Source organism: Emericellopsis atlantica (genome assembly GCF_019669845.1).
Source record: "Emericellopsis atlantica unplaced genomic scaffold F5Z01scaffold_2, whole genome shotgun sequence".
Lineage (NCBI taxonomy): Eukaryota > Fungi > Ascomycota > Sordariomycetes > Hypocreales > Bionectriaceae > Emericellopsis > Emericellopsis atlantica.
The window spans coordinates 879,878-895,276 of record NW_025764704.1 but is presented as its reverse complement, the minus strand read 5'-3'; the positions used below and the strand labels follow the sequence as shown (position 1 = coordinate 895,276).

The following is a 15,399-nucleotide window of genomic DNA, read 5'->3' as shown; positions in this document are numbered from 1 at the left end:
AAATGCCGAGTTGTTCAAGACCATAACTTTCCTCTCCTTCCCCAACCTTGCCCATCCAGCCAGTCAGTCCATTGACCATCCTTCAACATCTCCTCTCCTGCACGCAGAGAGACTGGACGCCGTTGAACATGTCTGCCGTCAATCGTAGCGTGCGAACCGTCAGCAAGCAATTGCGAAGTGCCCGCCTCACCACCGCCCCTCTGGCCAGCGCTGTCGCTCGCTCGAGTGCTTCGGCATCCTTCGGCCTTGCACCTCGCTCGACTCTCCCCTCCTCCCACAGCAACTTTTCCACCTCTGCCGCGAGAGCATCTGGTGCGCCCGTCATGTCTGGCCCACGAGAGTACGATCCCGAGATCAAGGACATTGCCGACTACGTCGCCAACAAGCCAATTGACTCGGACCTCGCTGTAAGTCCCTAATTCCCCAGGCCTCATCACCCCCGTTACCCCGCGTTGCCGCGAAAAAGACCATCTAGAGCCACGACTGACTGCTCAACTTCAGTACGACACTGCGCGATGGATCCTCCTCGACACAATCGGCTGCGGTCTTGAGGGCCTGAGGTTCAAGGAATGCAGCAAGCTGCTTGGACCCATTGTCCCCGGCACCAAGGTCCCCAACGGCACAAAGGTGCCCGGCACTGACTTTGAGCTCGACCCCGTCAATGGTGCCTTCAACATTGGCGCCATGATCCGATGGCTCGACTTCAACGACTGCTGGCTGGCTGCCGAGTGGGGTCACCCCTCGGACAACCTGGGTGCCATCCTCGCCGTGGCGGACTGGATCAACCGCACCAACAAGGCTGGCGGCAACCTCGCCAACGGCAAGGTCTTCACCGTCAAGGATGTCCTCGAGGCCATGATCAAGGCCCATGAGATCCAGGGCTGCTTGGCCCTGCTCAACTCCTACAACAAGGTCGGTCTCGACCACGTTGTCCTGGTCAAGGTCGCCTCCACAGCCGTCGTCGCCAAGATGCTCGGCCTCAGCGAGCAGGGCATCGCCGACGCTGTCAGCCAGGCCTGGGTTGACGGCCAGTCTCTGCGTACCTACCGCCACACCCCCAACACCATGTCCCGCAAGTCATGGGCTGCTGGTGATGCTTGCCAGCGTGCCGTCGGTCTGGCTCTCAAGGTCCTCAAGGGCGAGGGCGGTGTCCCCACCGTCCTGTCCGCCCCCGTCTGGGGTTTCTACGACGTCCTGTTCAAGGGCAAGAAGTTTGAGTTCCAGCGCCCCTACGGCAGCTACGTGATGGAGAACGTCCTCTTCAAGGTCTCCTACCCTGCCGAGTTCCACTCGCAGACCGCCGTCGAGGCTTCCGAGCGCATCCACCACCAGCTCAAGGCCATGGGCAAGTCGGCCGCGGACATCAAGGCCATCACCTGCCGCACGCACGAGGCCTGCATCCGCATCATCGACAAGCAGTTCAAGCCCATGGACAACTTTGCCGACCGCGACCACTGCATCCAGTACATGTGCGCCACCATGCTGGTCTTTGGCCGCCTCGAGGCCACTGACTACACTGACGGTGGTGAGGCCGCCACCTCGCCCCTGGTCGAGTCTCTGCGCCAGAAGATTGCCTGCGTCGAGGATCCCCAGTACACCCAGGACTACCACAACCCCGAGCTGCGCACCATCTCCAACGCGCTCACCGTGGAGCTCAACGACGGCACCATCCTGGATGAGGTCGCTGTCGAGGCGCCTCTGGGCCACCGCCTGCGTCGCGACGAGGCCAAGCCTGTCATTCTGGAGAAGTACAAGCGCCACCTCAAGCCTCACTTGAGCGAGTCGCGCGTCGACGAGTTGGTCAAGCTCAGCCAGGACTCTGGCAAGCTCGACAACATGACCGTGGATGAGTACGTTGACTTGTACGTTGTCAAGGACAGCAAGTTTGTTCAGTAGATTGGACTATAGAATAATACAGCGCTTCAATATGTCATTTCGTACACCAAATCATTGTACGTACGTACGTAGCATGCACGCCGAGACGGGCGCCGAGGATCTGGACCTGGGCGGCTGCCGAGAGAACGCGTGGACGGTCTTCGGGATTCAGTGGGGCAGCCGCAGCAGCCAAGGGTCGCAGTTAGTACGAACTGTATAAGCTCACTGCCCCAATGCTCCCCCCTCGACCGACATTCATCTTTCGTCGCCCGTGGTCATCCTCTACCTGGCCTTGATCCATCATTTCCCACTTGAAGTCGCTGCCTCGAATCACTGCGAAAATGGCTGCCGATCGCCAGACTATCATGGAGGCCAACCGGTCGCTCCGTAATATCAAGAATGTAAGAGCGCCTCCGCATTCGTGGGCTTTGTAGCTGACCATCAATAGGAGCTCGAGACCTTGCTCGAAAAGGGCGTCATCGACGAGTCCGTCTACGACTCGATACATTCCTCACTCCCGCAAGAATCACCACTGTCAGGGCCTCTCCGAACGACGACCAACAAGGGCGCGACCAGTGCCTCCCCAGCACCAAGCAACAATACCAGCAACAACATTCCCACCCCGTCGCTGGCCTCCCTGCACCTCAACGAAAAGTCGCCTTCGCCTGCGCCGCCGTCGTACGATCAGACACCAGCTCCCAGTCTCCCCACTCGCAACAACGCCAAGCCCATTGTCGCCTACGCCCGTGCGCTCTACCGCTACGATGCCTCCGACGCTCGCGACGTGTCCTTTGAGAAGGACGACAAGATCGTCGTGCACGAGTACATGAACCAGGACTGGTGGATGGGCCAGAACACGCGCACTGGTCGTGAGGGCATCTTCCCCCGCAACTACGTCCTCGTCGACCACTCGGAGAAGCAGCCTGTGCCACAGCACGGCTATCCAACACAGCCGCAGTACGCCGGTGGCCCTCCCGCCCAGCAGAACCCATACAACTCGCATGTGCCACCCATGGCGGTCGCAGAGGGCGGCCAGCCGTCGCACGATGAGAATGGTGAGCCGAACAAGGCGCAGCAGTATGGAAAGAAGTTTGGCAAGAAGCTGGGGAACGCGGCGATCTTTGGTGCTGGTGCGACGATAGGAGGAAACATTGTCAACTCCATCTTTTAAATCACTTGGGTCTTGGCGTTTGGAGAATTGAATTAGTAGCTGTGCTATTGATGACATGATATGGGTTCTTGGTTCACTTTTACTTGTCTAATACACTGAACATTGAATAGACTCGAGCCGAAATCTGCCTCCCATGCTGAAATCCGCCCATGTCTCGTGCACTGGTCTCCCCGCCGGGTCCCGCGCGTTTCGCACAGTGTGCAATGCCAAACCCGGCGTACTGTACATCTGAGAAAAAAAAGTTGGACTTTTGTTGGCGTCAAGGTCAACCTCGCCTTCTAATTCATCACCACGAGAATGTCCAACCCCAAGAAAAGATCGGCCGAGGACGGCCCTTCTTCTCAAAAAGCGAAGAAAAAGAAGAAGGCCAATGCTTCGGCTCACGATGATCTCTACAACACAGAGCTGGGCGTGAACACGCTCTTCGCGAAAATGGACAACCAGTTGTTGGCGGACTACCTCGCTCAAAAACTCACACGTTTCGGAAGCGATTTGAGCCCCGTCGAGATCTCTGATCTTACCCTACCAGGTTTGTACTCATTTACATGACTCTACGATGTCCACATAAACTGATATCTGTCAGCTGGATGCATCAAAGACACCAGTTCCTTTGAGAAGGATCGTGTCGCAGATAACCTGCCCGTGTTCATGGAGCAATTCACAGACAAGCCCGACAACTTGAGCAGGCCGCAAAGGAAGAAAGGTCTTCCTCATACTCTCATCGTGGCAGGGGCCGGCCTGAGGGCGGCAGATCTAACCCGTGCTGTGAAGAAGTTCCAGGGCAAGGACAATTTGGTGGCGAAGCTGGTGAGTGAAGTACTGATTGTCGAGACGACGGAAAGGTGGCTCACATTCCGCAGTTTGCCAAACACATCAAGATTGAGGAGCAGGTGAATTTCCTGAAGAACAAGAAGACGGGTATCGGAGTTGGCACACCAGCGCGGTTGGCCGATCTCATTGACAACGGTCCGTCGGCCTCAATTGTTTAAAGCTGTCTCGGCGGCAACGCTAATTCGTGGATAGGTGCCCTGTCTCTGGAGAATCTGCAACGTATCATTGTTGATGCATCGCACATTGATCAGAAGAAGCGTGGCGTCATTGATATGAAGGATACGATGATGCCACTGGCGCGTTTCTTGACAAAGGACCAGATCAAGAGCAGATATGGTGCGGAGGAAAAGCCGGTCGATTTACTCTTCTTTTAGATCAATACCCAAAGTCAGTGATGAAAGCCAAGACTTCAAGAGCACTGGGTGCCCTGTATGCGCACAAGTGCGCTGTCAGTGCGTGAGGCGGGTGCTGGTGAACGAAGCGAGAAAAGCCCGTCGTCTACAGGCTTCTTAGCTTGCAGCAGACTGCCCTACTAAAATACATCAATGGTTTTGGTTCATGCCATTGACAACTTGTGGCAGCTTCGATTGTGATGCAAGCTGAGGTGGGTTATGGTGGCTTCGACGACGTGGTTTTGTACTCCTTCTTCACGTTCGTGCTTTAATTTGGAGTCTCGCGAACCTAGCGCCTTCATTGGACATCATGAAATGTCTGGCATGGGACCAAATCAGTCTGTTGATGCGATGTATCTAGCATATTCGGGCTCACGTACGTCTGGATTAGAGTACCGTCTAAATAGACAATGTAGCATTCGAAGTAGTTCACAGACGACGTGGACCTTGCGCGCCAAGTAGAAGAGGAAGTGGCTTCCGGAGATGAAGTAACATAACCCAAAGGGACGAACGTGCTGCTGGTGTTAAATATCCCTAATGATCGAAGCTGAGAACTACTTTGACTTAGGTAAACTTCATGAAAGTAATCGCAAGAGACTGGATTTCGTTGTCTGGCCCCTCCCCCGCATGATAGTGGATATTAGTGGGGCCTTTTCAGGGACCACCAATGCTGCGACTCCAATTTTGGGCAAACTCTGCCGAGACAAACCAAAAAAAAAAAAGTGACTGACGTTCTCGCTTGGTATCTGCATCCCACCAAACCTCACCTTACTTGACCAACAACGCCCGCCAAAATGAGGACCAAGCGTGCGAACGAGGCCAAGGAGATTGACGAGAACTCTCCCGTGGAGGGAGTCGACGTTCCCGCGAAGAAGCGCAAGCGCACAGCGGAAGACGACTCTGCTGTGGACGGAACGGTGAAGAAGAGCAAGAAGGACAAGAAGGACAAGAAGGACAAAAAGTCCAAGAAGGGCTCCGAGAGCCGCAAGGAGAGGAAAGAGAAGCGCAAGGACTTGCAGGACCTCCCGGAACAAGATGACGAAGCCGAAGACGAGCAAGCCAACGAGAAGGTTGTCGCGACCGAGGCCGTAGTCGAAGACACGGACAAGGCCAAGGCCAAGGCCGAGAAGAAGGCGGCCAAGAAGGCTAAAAAGGAAAAGAAGGCGGAAAACAAGTCGAAGAAGGAAGCTGGCGCTGCCAACGGCGAGACGACCGCTACCAATGGAGACGAGGCCAAAGCTGCTGCTGCTGCTGCTGCTGGCAAGGATGCCATTGACCTTGACGCCAGCACTGCATCGAAAGCTGACCGACACATTGTCTTTGTGGGCAATCTTCCCTTCTCCGCCACCGCCGCTTCGATATCGGCTCATTTCTCCTCCCTGAGCCCTGTAGCAGTGCGCTGCTTGAAGAACAAGGGCGACGACAAGCCGTGCCGAGGCATCGCCTTTGTAGAATTCGGTTCCGGAGCGCACATGAGGACGTGCCTCGACAAGTTCCACCACTCCATGTTCGACGATGGCAAGAGCGCTCCCAGGCAGATCAACGTGGAATTGACGTAAGTGGGCTTTGCCGGCATGTCAGACCAGAACCCCAATGCTAACGTACCCGCAGCGCTGGAGGTGGCGGTAAGGGCCAGAACCGCAAGAACAAGATTGACGAGAAGAACGTCAAACTGGACGAAAACAGGGCCAAGAGGATCGAAAAGGAGCAGACTGCCAAGACGAACAAGGCCAATGGCACTACTAAGCCGGAGGAGAAGAAGCAGAAGCCGGAGGCGGACGATGGGATACACCCCAGCCGCAGAGGCCAGATGACCTGGAGGAAGTGAGGCGAAAGGTTGCGCACCCAATTGTGTTGGATATATCTTTGGCTGGCCTGTAGCATGCTATAATAGACTTGTACGGCGTTTCTTGATTTCGCGATGAGAATACAAAAGGCCAAATTCATTTCTGTTTATAGTCATGTCTTGCCATTGATGATAGACGCCACGACCAATGCATGTTACTCATGAGATCTTGGTATCAGGCCATCGGTAGTCTATACAGTAACCCTCAAAGCCGTGCCTGGGAGCTCTGGATGTTGACAACGCCGACTGGGCATTGCTTGCTCATTGCTCGAATCGGATATGTTCCTCCGCCAGCGCCAGCACGGCCAGACCACTCCGGTCTCGACATAGTCTCAAGTGATCACATCAACAACCTCAAAACGCTCTTCAAAACGCAAAATTCCATTACCTAGACGCCAGCGAAGCAGCAAACCCATGTGCAACTTGCGACCACCAAATAAAGAGTGTAAAACAGGTAAATGCCAGCAGATTATCAACAGTCCCTCCTCCCAACCTATCCTCGTCGCCCCTCCCTCCAAAAGCTCGCTCGCGCAAACAGTGTCTGGAAAAGAAGCACCTGTTGTTTCGAGGGATTGTCGTCTAGGGTATTTATGCGCTTCGTGTATGTCGGTACATGTCTTACGTCTCGTGTCCAAATGCTGCCAGGAACAGATCTACAAAATGGTGCACTTCTTCTTCTGCTTTTGCGTCGCCTGCGGGCGGGGATTCAGAACGGCGCTAGGTAGGGGGCCTGGTGTCAGCATTCGTGTAACATGGAGAGGTAGATCCTGACATACCGGATGGCTTCGTCGAACACGCTCTTGAGGTTCCTCTGTGTCAGGGCGGAGCACTCGAGGTACTTGTACGCCTTAATCTCCTTGGCACAAGCAAGCGCCTGCTCGTACGAGACGGGCTCCATGCGCTTCTGGCGAAGAGACTCGAGCGTAGCGGCCTCTTCTCGCAGATCGAGCTTGGTCCCGACGAGAATGATGGGAATGTTGGGCGCGTGGTGATCGATTTCTGGAAACCACTGTCCACAGTTAGCCGGCATGCCAACCCCCACGAGGCACAAATTGTCCCACCTTGGCCTTGACGTTATCGAACGACGGCGGGCTGACGATCGAGAAGCAGATGAGGAAGACGTCGGTCTGGGGATAGGACAGAGGGCGCAGACGGTCGTAGTCCTCCTGACCAGCGGTATCCCAGAGACCCAGGCTGATGGGCTTGCCGTCCACCATTACGCTCGCCGAGTAGTTGTCAAAGACTGTAGGAATATATTCGCCGGGGAAGGCGTTGGTCGTGTACGAAATGAGCAGACATGTCTTGCCGACCGCGCCGTCGCCTGTGACGACGCACTTGAGGGATTGGACGCCTGGCTGAGCCATGGTGGTGGTGGAGGTGGTTGTGTAGCTTGAGGGTCGCAGTGGTGGATCGAAGAAGTGCGGCGGGAGTTCGCCGGTGCGCGAAGGGACGGTGAAGCGATCGGTGGGGGATCTGTCAACGTGGTGTTCGACGGGCGATGAGGTTTTGGATGTGATGCAAAAAAGGAGAGCCAGAAGCCTTGCAATGATAAGGCGAGTTGCGGTCAGGACTGGAGTGGTATCGGGCCAAGCAGGGGGATCTCTGGCTTCGTGACGGAGGCTGGAAAGGCTGGCTAGAGGCTGCTGGCCTGCAGCGCTCAGTCGCCCTATTAGGCACAATTATCACCAGCCCCGAACTGGTGTGGCGAGTGGGTGGAGTGCACCTTCTTCTTGTTCTTCTTCAAAGATCAAAAGAGGTCTCGTACATGCATGGCCTGACTGCTTATGTTCCATAATACATCAATGTGATTGAAGACCTTGATGGGATTTGGCCCCTGCCTTTGTTCCATGCTCAAGCCCATCTCATGTTTCTTGGGGGCAACATGAGGGCATAGCGTAGGGCAACAGTACGCGCTTTGAATTGTGCATCCGATACCCATACGACGAACAAATATCGACTTCACCATCAGGCCACTACCCACCACCATCATCGCCAGCTCGATCCGTCCCGTAGGCGAGAACAGACTAGAAATTCCCGGTTGGCGCCTACGCCAACCAACCACCAGCTCATTCACACAGGAATCAGGATAGTCGCTGGGCGACTGGAGTCCCGAATTTCTGGCGTGGCTGGCTGGCTGTTGGCGCCAAGGAGGTGCTAGCGCCACCTACGGTGCTCTTTTGCCTTCGCACGCGCTGAAATGGGACGGGCTCACAGCGCAGAGCGTCATCCCGAGTCCGAGGCGAGATGGCTTCATTGTCGGGCGATTGATCAAGCGATGGCAGTGAACGACCTGCCTGTTACGAAGTGGCCTGTCTCAAGTGTGTCTCAAGATGACGACAAGCTTTCTAACAGCCCTCGCTGTCGTTCGAGATGGTAACCGGATCGAAATACTTCCGGACAGCAGACGCAAAGTCAGTGTTAGACCGGTGCCATCTTTGACAGATCCAGAATCCGAGGGAGGAGGACCACAGTGATCAGGCAGTAGAGCCTCAAGCTTATTTCTTCATCACAAGGCCTTCTGACACCAGCCGGAGTCGGAGCATTACTCGCACCTGGTACGTAGTACTCCGTAGAAGAGCACCCGCAGCGATCTTCGAGCTATGACGAAGCGGGGCGACCAGCTTGGCCGAGGCGTCCTGTTCAGGGACTGAACTCCAGGCCCACGAGGTTGATGAGCTGCTCTCGCGGCCACGGTCCCGTTGAGTAAGTACTGATGATACGTACGTATGCGTAGTGCAGCCGTCGAGGAGGAGAGCCAGTACTTGTAGTCATCAGAGGTCCCAGAGGTCTTGGTAACACCTGGATTGGTTGTGCCCCTCCCTCGGGCCCTCCCCTCTCTGTACCGAGCATCCCAACGCTCGGAACTCCGGTCCATTACACCATTCAAAAGTCTGCGAGCTCTCCACTTCGTCATCTTTCTCCTCCTGCTCCTTTTCAAATCGCAACCGTCATCAACAAACGAAGCAAACAAGAAGATCAAAAACCGTTACAATGGTCAAGGCTGGTATGTTCAAGAACCCCACAGTCACACTTGCACGAGACGCACGCCACACTTTATATGTACTTCCCCTAGTCGGCTGTCACACCATGGTGAGCTCGTTTGAGCGGGTTTCTTACGTCGCCATGGCGGCGGTCGCACCTTGATGGGCTGCCAGTCAGGGACTTCGCGGCATAGGCCCTTCGCATACAACGTGGCCAGGGCTATATTTGGTTGCATTGGCTAACGGGCGGTATTTTTTAGTCGCAATCCTCCGTGGAGACAAGAACGTCTCGGGCACCGTCTTCCTCGAGCAGGCCGACGAGTCGTCCCCCACGACCATCACCTGGGACATCACCGGCAACTCTCCCAACGCCGAGCGTGGCTTCCACATCCACACCTTTGGTGACAACACCAACGGCTGCACCTCTGCTGGTCCTCACTTCAACCCTCACAACCAGACTCACGGTGCTCCCTCTGACGAGAAGCGCCACGTCGGTGACCTCGGCAACGTCAAGACTGACGCTGACGGCAACGCCAAGGGCTCCGTGACCGACAAGCTCATCAAGCTGATCGGCCCCGAGAGCGTCGTTGGACGCACCGTTGTCATCCACGATGGCACTGATGATCTCGGTAAGGGAACTCACGCCGACTCTCTGAAGACTGGCAATGCTGGCGGCCGCCCCGCCTGCGGTGTCATTGGCATCGCCAACGTCTAAGTTCGTTTGAACGAGTTGGGTATCTTTGAAAGCTCCTTGGATACAAAAGGCTACGTATTATGAATGAAAAACGATACTTCCCTGTGGCATTGCGGCTCTGCTGTTGTGCAATCATTGACGATGTGACGTACGGACTCGACGGGTTGCCACTGTGAGGGGTCAGTGTCCCACGTAAAGCTCATGCGGGCAGCCGACGACATCTTTCCCTCAAAGCTCGACGCATGCTTCCAAACCCTCAAAACATGTACTAAATTAGTACAAATAAATGGCAAGATACAAAGCTCCCGTCACTTGCAATTGAGCGCCTCGCCGCCATGTTGCCCCAGATGAGTTGGACCCTTCGACCGCCAGCGGTTGCCCCGCGTACGCACGAGCCACCTCGCCCCTGGCTGAGTAGCTGGGAGGCTGAGACAGCCTACCTTAGCTTCGGCTCAATTCCATTAGAGGTCCCCATATTTTGCCTCTTCTTGGGGCCACCTTTCCCCAAGCTGAGTCTGGCCACACGACACGCAGATGGTTCTCCCTTCCACCGTGCAATCGATCTTAATTCTTCATCCATATCAGTATCCTCTTCTGGTTTTGCATTGGGGAGTCGTCTGATAGCTGGATTGCTGATTTCCTCTCTATATATATCTGGTACGTGCCAATTCGATACTGCGGTCCACGCCTCGGTGGAGGCGGTCACCAAGTCACCAAGCTTGAGGACACTGCTGGGACGAGCTCCCGGGCATCCAGCAGCAAGCTCCCACGCACTATCCATCAGCCATTGGACCCTCAGAAACTGACTCTCCGTCGTAGTGAATCGCCATCATGTCTAAGCCATTCTTCGGCAACGTCAAGAGTGTCCTCAGTGGCGACACACTCATCCTCACGAGCCCCAACAACCCGGCCGCCGAGCGAACATTCTGCCTCGCATACGTTTCCGCTCCTCATCTCCGCCGTGAAGGCGACGAGCCCTTTGCGTTCCAATCGAGAGAGTACTTGCGAAACCTCGTCGTCGGGAAGACTGTACAATGCACTGTCGCTTACACAATCCCTAACTCGGGTCGTGAATTCGGAACAGCCAAGTTGCAGGATGGCACCGACTTGCCTGATGTTCTTGTCAAGGCTGGATGGCTCAAGGTACGCGAGGATGCTGGCCGCAAGGACGAGAACGAGGAGGTTGTGGAAAGGCTGGAGAAGCTCCGCTCTCTCGAGAATGCTGCCAAGGCTGAGAACAAGGGCCTCCACGCTGGCTCCGGCGGCATCATTGAGGTACAGAATGACCTCGGTGGGCCCGAATTCATGAAGACCTGGAAGGGGAAAACTGTCGATGGTATCATCGAGCGAGTACTCAGTGGCGATAGGCTGCTCGTGAGGTTGCTGCTTTCGGAGAAGAAGCACGTGCAACCCATGACACTCCTCGCTGGTATCCGAACCCCCTCAACTGAGCGCAATAATCCCTCCACCGGCGGTGTGCAGCCTGCGGAAGAGTATGGCAACGAGGCGAAGCAATTTGTTGAGGCGAGGCTTCTCCAGCGCCTTGTAAAGGTCGAGATTGTCGGCGCCAGCCCTCAGGGTCAGCTGGTCGCCAACGTGATGCATCCTCGCGGCAACATCGCCGAGTTCCTTCTTCAGGACGGCTTGGCTCGCTGCAATGACTTCCACTCGACCATGCTTGGCGAGAAGATGGCTGCTTTGCGTGCCGCTGAGAAGCAGGCGCAAGAGAAGAAGTTGCGTCTCTTCAAGCACCATGTCGCCAAGGCGGACGGTGGCAACCAGGACATGATTGTGTCCAAGGTTCTCGCCAGCGACACGATTCTTGTCCGCAACAAGGCCGGTACCAACGAGAAGCGTATTAGCTTCAGCAGTGTCCGCGGCCCCCGCACCAATGAACCTTCCGAGGCGCCTTACCGGGACGAGGCCAAGGAGTTCCTGCGCCAGAAGATTATCGGCAAGCAGGTCAAGGTCAAGGTGGACGGCACCAAGCCTGCCAACGAAGGCTTCGAGGCCAAGGACGTCGCCACTGTCACCGAAAAGGGCACCAACATTGGTCTTGCTCTCGTGGAGGCAGGGTGGGCCTCTGTGGTGCGTCACCGCAACGATGACCCTGACAGGGCACCTAACTACGACGAGTTGCTCGCTGCTCAAGAGAAGGCCAAGGAGGAGAAGAAGGGCATCTGGTCCGGTAAACCCAACAAGGCCAAGCAATACCTAGACTTGGGCGACAACGCTCAAAAGGCCAAGATCATGCTAGCCACGCTGCAGAGGCAGAAGAAGGTCCCCGCCATCGTGGACTTTTGCAAAGCCGGATCCCGCTTCACCATTCTGATTCCCCGCGAGAATGTCAAGCTTACCATGGTGCTGGGCGGCATTCGCGCTCCTCGTGCTCCCCGTGCTGATGGCGAGGGCGGTGAGCCATGGGGCAAAGAGGCACTTGACTTGGCCAACCGTCGCTGCAACCAACGCGATTGCGAGGTTGACATTCACGACATGGACAAGGTGGGCGGCTTCATTGGCTCGCTCTACATTGGTCGCGAAAACTTTGCAAAGGTCCTTGTGGAGGAGGGCCTCGCGTCTGTGCACGCATTCTCTGCTGAAAAGTCCGGCAATGCCGCGGAGCTCTTTAACGCGGAGAAAAAGGCCAAGCAGGAGCGCAAGGGTCTGTGGACAAACTGGGATCCTTCGCAGGACGAGGAGCAGGAGGAGGTTGCCGAGGAGGAGGTTGATGAGTCGGCGGCCCCTGTCAACATGGAAAAGAAGCCGACCGATTACCGCGACGTTGTTATCACCAACATTGACGGCAACGGCAAGCTCAAGCTGCAAGAGGTCGGCAAGGGTACCGCTGCTCTGGAGACTTTGATGAATGAGTTCCGCAAGTTCCACCTCAACCCTGCGAACAAGCAGCCGCTGAAGGACGCGCCCAGGACCGGCGAATTTGTGTCCGCACAGTTCTCTGCTGACGGAGAGTGGTACCGCGCGCGCGTCCGCTCCAACGACCGCACTGCCAAGGTCGCCGAGGTTGTGTACGTGGACTATGGCAACAGCGAGAAGATCCCTTGGTCCAAGTTGCGCCCCATGGATCAGCCCCAATTCAGCGTGCAGAAGCTGAAGCCCCAGGCGATCGACGCGTCCCTGTCATTCGTGCAGCTGCCTACCGGCCAAGACTACTTTGCCGACGCCGTTGCCTTCATCGCAGAGCTCACCGAGGGCCGACGCCTGGTGGGTAGCTTCGACTTTGTCGATGCGAAGGAGAACATCAGCTACGTCACACTTTACGACCCCAAGACGGACAACAAGATGCCGGGCCTGAACGACTCGCTGAACAAGGAGGTTGTGCAACAAGGATACGGCATGGTGCCCAAGAAGCTTAAGGCCTGGGAGAGGAGCCGCGCGTTCGAAGACTACTTGAAGCACCTGACAAAGGTACAGGACGAGGCGAAGCGGGAGAGACTGGGCATGTGGGAATACGGCGACATCACAGAGGATTGAAAACGTTGTGCACGCAATGAGCACTGTCCGTAGACTGTATGAAGTTAGATTCGAAGCTTGAATGGATGCATAGCGGGGGACGGTGAATATGCTTGGGTTGGTTGATAATCGATAGGTTCGAGCACGCGTCTGACCGTCCCTATTGGACAATTACCATACCCCGGGTGAAGTGCTGAACTTTTGTCGGTCGCCCTTTCTTCCTTTATCTCTGCCTCCATGTCACTGTCCGAGGGGGACTTTTTGTCAATATGCACCTTCCCTGGCACGAGGACCAATCTCAATTAGGAAGCTCGATGCCTGCGATCCCCATGCGGTGAACATTGATAAAGATGGGCACTCTGCCCTTGACTGGCATCTTGACTGGCATCCTGCTCTCCCATCCCTAGCCTCCCACAACATCACAATGAAGCTCCTCGCCGTCACTGCAGCCCTCGGCCTCACCTCGACCGTGAGCGGTTGCTTGCTTGAGCGTGAGATCGCCGCTGAGCGCGAGTATGCACTGACTGGCAAGCGCTCGGAGTACCACGCGCCACCTTCGTCGCGTCAAGCATCGACCACATTCCCCATCGGCGAGGGCGACCGTTTCGCGGGCGGCTGCGTCACGCCCGTCGGTCTTGGCGTCAATGACCGCGATCTCGAATCCGTCCTGGCGGTCAAGGAGGTCGGGTCTGCTCTCAAGGGCCTGAGAAGGGGCTTCCCCGACAAGGTGCAGCTCTTTGAGCCTCCCTTTGAGACCTATGAAGGCCGCAAGTTCCCTGGTGCCATCGTCGGCGACAACCCAAGGGTGTTCATCATGAGTGGCATCCACGCGCGCGAGCGTGGTGGCCCCGATAATGTCATCTACTTCCTGGCCGATCTGCTGGCCGCGCAGAAGGCTGGCACGGGCGTGACATATGGCGACAAGAGCTACAGCGCCGAGGACGTTGAGAAGGCGCTGTCTGCCGGCGTCGTGATCCTCCCTCTGACCAACCCGGACGGCGTGGCATACGACCAGACCACCGACTCGTGCTGGCGCAAGAATCGCAACCCCGAGTCTGCCGTTGGCGCCGCCAACGGTCGCGACATTGGTATCGACCTGAACCGCAACTACGACTTTGTCTGGGACTACAACAAGCACTTCTACCCCGGCACTGACCCTGCCTCGGATGACCCTCGCAGTGAGGTTTTCTACGGCACTGGGCCGGCATCCGAGCCTGAGACCGAGGCTGTTGTCTGGACTGTCGACCAGTACCAGAACATCACCTGGTTCATGGACCTGCACTCCTACGGTCCCAGCCTCCTCTATGCTTGGGGAGATGATGAGACGTCCACTGAGAACCCAGACGAGAACTTTGTCAACCCCGAATTCGATGGCAAGCGTGGCCTCGTTGGCGGGCCCGACCCCCCTAACGCGACCTACAAGGAATACTTCCTCGAGTCGGACCTCGAGATCGAGACGGAGGTCACCAACGCCATGGTTGCGTCCATGCTCAAGTCCGGCGGCTCAGAGTACACAAACTACCCTGCCGTCGGTCTCTATCCCACCTCTGGGGCTAGCAACGATTATGCCATGGGCCGATTCTACGGAAACGTCAGCTGTGGTGCCAGCCGCATGTTCGGCCTGACCATGGAGTTTGGCGAGCCCAGTTCCAGCTTCGCCAGCTGCCCCTTCTACCCCGATGCCGACGAGTACCACCGCAATGTGAGGCAGGTCGGCGCGGGCTTCCTAGAGATGATGCTCCGCGCGGCTGGCGAGGCTGGCGATCCGTTGTACGCTGAGTGCTAGGCGGGGGATGACTGTTGCAGACCAGTATAAGTTATGTCCAAGCATCTAGACTAGATATGGTCAAACGCTGCCGACGAAGAATATGACTCAGCCTTTTCCGTGATGCAGGTGCGACATTTCTGTGAGCGCCGAGTCGAGTGCTCTGGCGAGTGCCAAGAGCAAGCACGCGTTAGTAAGTGTTGTTAGAGCCGCCACACCGCCGTCAACATTCTTTCAGTGTCTCAATGCTTCCATGCAGAGATGTTTCGGGTTGTTACAACTCATCGATCACTGGACGCAGACTTTGTACGGGATCATGCAGTATCAAATAGAGCCGTGTCGTCAGTGGGACGATCCAGAGTCCGTTTAACAA

At 56.3% G+C, this 15,399-nt stretch overlaps 8 protein-coding genes across 8 annotated transcripts; 7 read left to right on the top strand and 1 right to left on the bottom strand.

Moving 5' to 3' along the window:
• Positions 1-128: 128 nt before the first annotated feature.
• On the top strand, positions 129-2,153 carry F5Z01DRAFT_690006 (MmgE/PrpD family-domain-containing protein; the record flags this gene model as incomplete). The annotated part of the gene is made up of 2 exons (XM_046266102.1): positions 129-407; positions 502-2,153. 2 exons carry the CDS (start codon positions 129-131, stop codon positions 1,894-1,896), a joined length of 1,674 nt encoding a protein of 557 aa, XP_046122540.1. The 3' UTR covers positions 1,897-2,153.
• Positions 2,154-2,216: 63 nt separating this feature from the next.
• On the top strand, positions 2,217-3,046 carry F5Z01DRAFT_632689 (SH3 domain-containing protein; the record flags this gene model as incomplete). The annotated part of the gene is made up of 2 exons (XM_046261875.1): positions 2,217-2,276; positions 2,324-3,046. 2 exons carry the CDS (start codon positions 2,217-2,219, stop codon positions 3,044-3,046), a joined length of 783 nt encoding a protein of 260 aa, XP_046122539.1.
• Positions 3,047-3,223: 177 nt separating this feature from the next.
• F5Z01DRAFT_205782 (U3-containing 90S pre-ribosomal complex subunit-domain containing protein) lies at positions 3,224-4,548 on the top strand. The gene is made up of 4 exons (XM_046258126.1): positions 3,224-3,575; positions 3,630-3,853; positions 3,907-4,012; positions 4,070-4,548. Exons 1-4 carry the CDS (start codon positions 3,344-3,346, stop codon positions 4,249-4,251), a joined length of 744 nt encoding a protein of 247 aa, XP_046122538.1. The 5' UTR covers positions 3,224-3,343; the 3' UTR covers positions 4,252-4,548.
• A 414-nt stretch (positions 4,549-4,962) lies between these two features.
• F5Z01DRAFT_205810 (uncharacterized protein) lies at positions 4,963-6,335 on the top strand. Its single transcript, XM_046258127.1, has 2 exons — positions 4,963-5,824; positions 5,881-6,335. Exons 1-2 carry the CDS (start codon positions 5,064-5,066, stop codon positions 6,095-6,097), a joined length of 978 nt encoding a protein of 325 aa, XP_046122537.1. The 5' UTR covers positions 4,963-5,063; the 3' UTR covers positions 6,098-6,335.
• A 433-nt stretch (positions 6,336-6,768) lies between these two features.
• On the bottom strand, positions 6,769-7,479 carry F5Z01DRAFT_670325 (small GTPase; the record flags this gene model as incomplete). Its single annotated transcript, XM_046264545.1, has 3 exons — positions 6,769-6,832; positions 6,892-7,124; positions 7,177-7,479. The coding sequence occupies 3 exons, from the start codon at positions 7,477-7,479 to the stop codon at positions 6,769-6,771; spliced, it is 600 nt and encodes a 199-aa protein (XP_046122536.1).
• Positions 7,480-9,106: 1,627 nt separating this feature from the next.
• F5Z01DRAFT_679164 (superoxide dismutase) lies at positions 9,107-9,811 on the top strand (the record flags this gene model as incomplete). Its single annotated transcript, XM_046265500.1, has 2 exons — positions 9,107-9,119; positions 9,357-9,811. The coding sequence occupies 2 exons, from the start codon at positions 9,107-9,109 to the stop codon at positions 9,809-9,811; spliced, it is 468 nt and encodes a 155-aa protein (XP_046122535.1).
• An 810-nt stretch (positions 9,812-10,621) lies between these two features.
• F5Z01DRAFT_615271 (putative transcription factor) lies at positions 10,622-13,282 on the top strand (the record flags this gene model as incomplete). Its single annotated transcript, XM_046260858.1, has 1 exon — positions 10,622-13,282. The coding sequence occupies one exon, from the start codon at positions 10,622-10,624 to the stop codon at positions 13,280-13,282; it is 2,661 nt and encodes an 886-aa protein (XP_046122534.1).
• A 403-nt stretch (positions 13,283-13,685) lies between these two features.
• Positions 13,686-15,047, top strand: F5Z01DRAFT_670322 (uncharacterized protein; the record flags this gene model as incomplete). Its single annotated transcript, XM_046264544.1, has 1 exon — positions 13,686-15,047. The coding sequence occupies one exon, from the start codon at positions 13,686-13,688 to the stop codon at positions 15,045-15,047; it is 1,362 nt and encodes a 453-aa protein (XP_046122533.1).
• Positions 15,048-15,399: the final 352 nt, after the last annotated feature.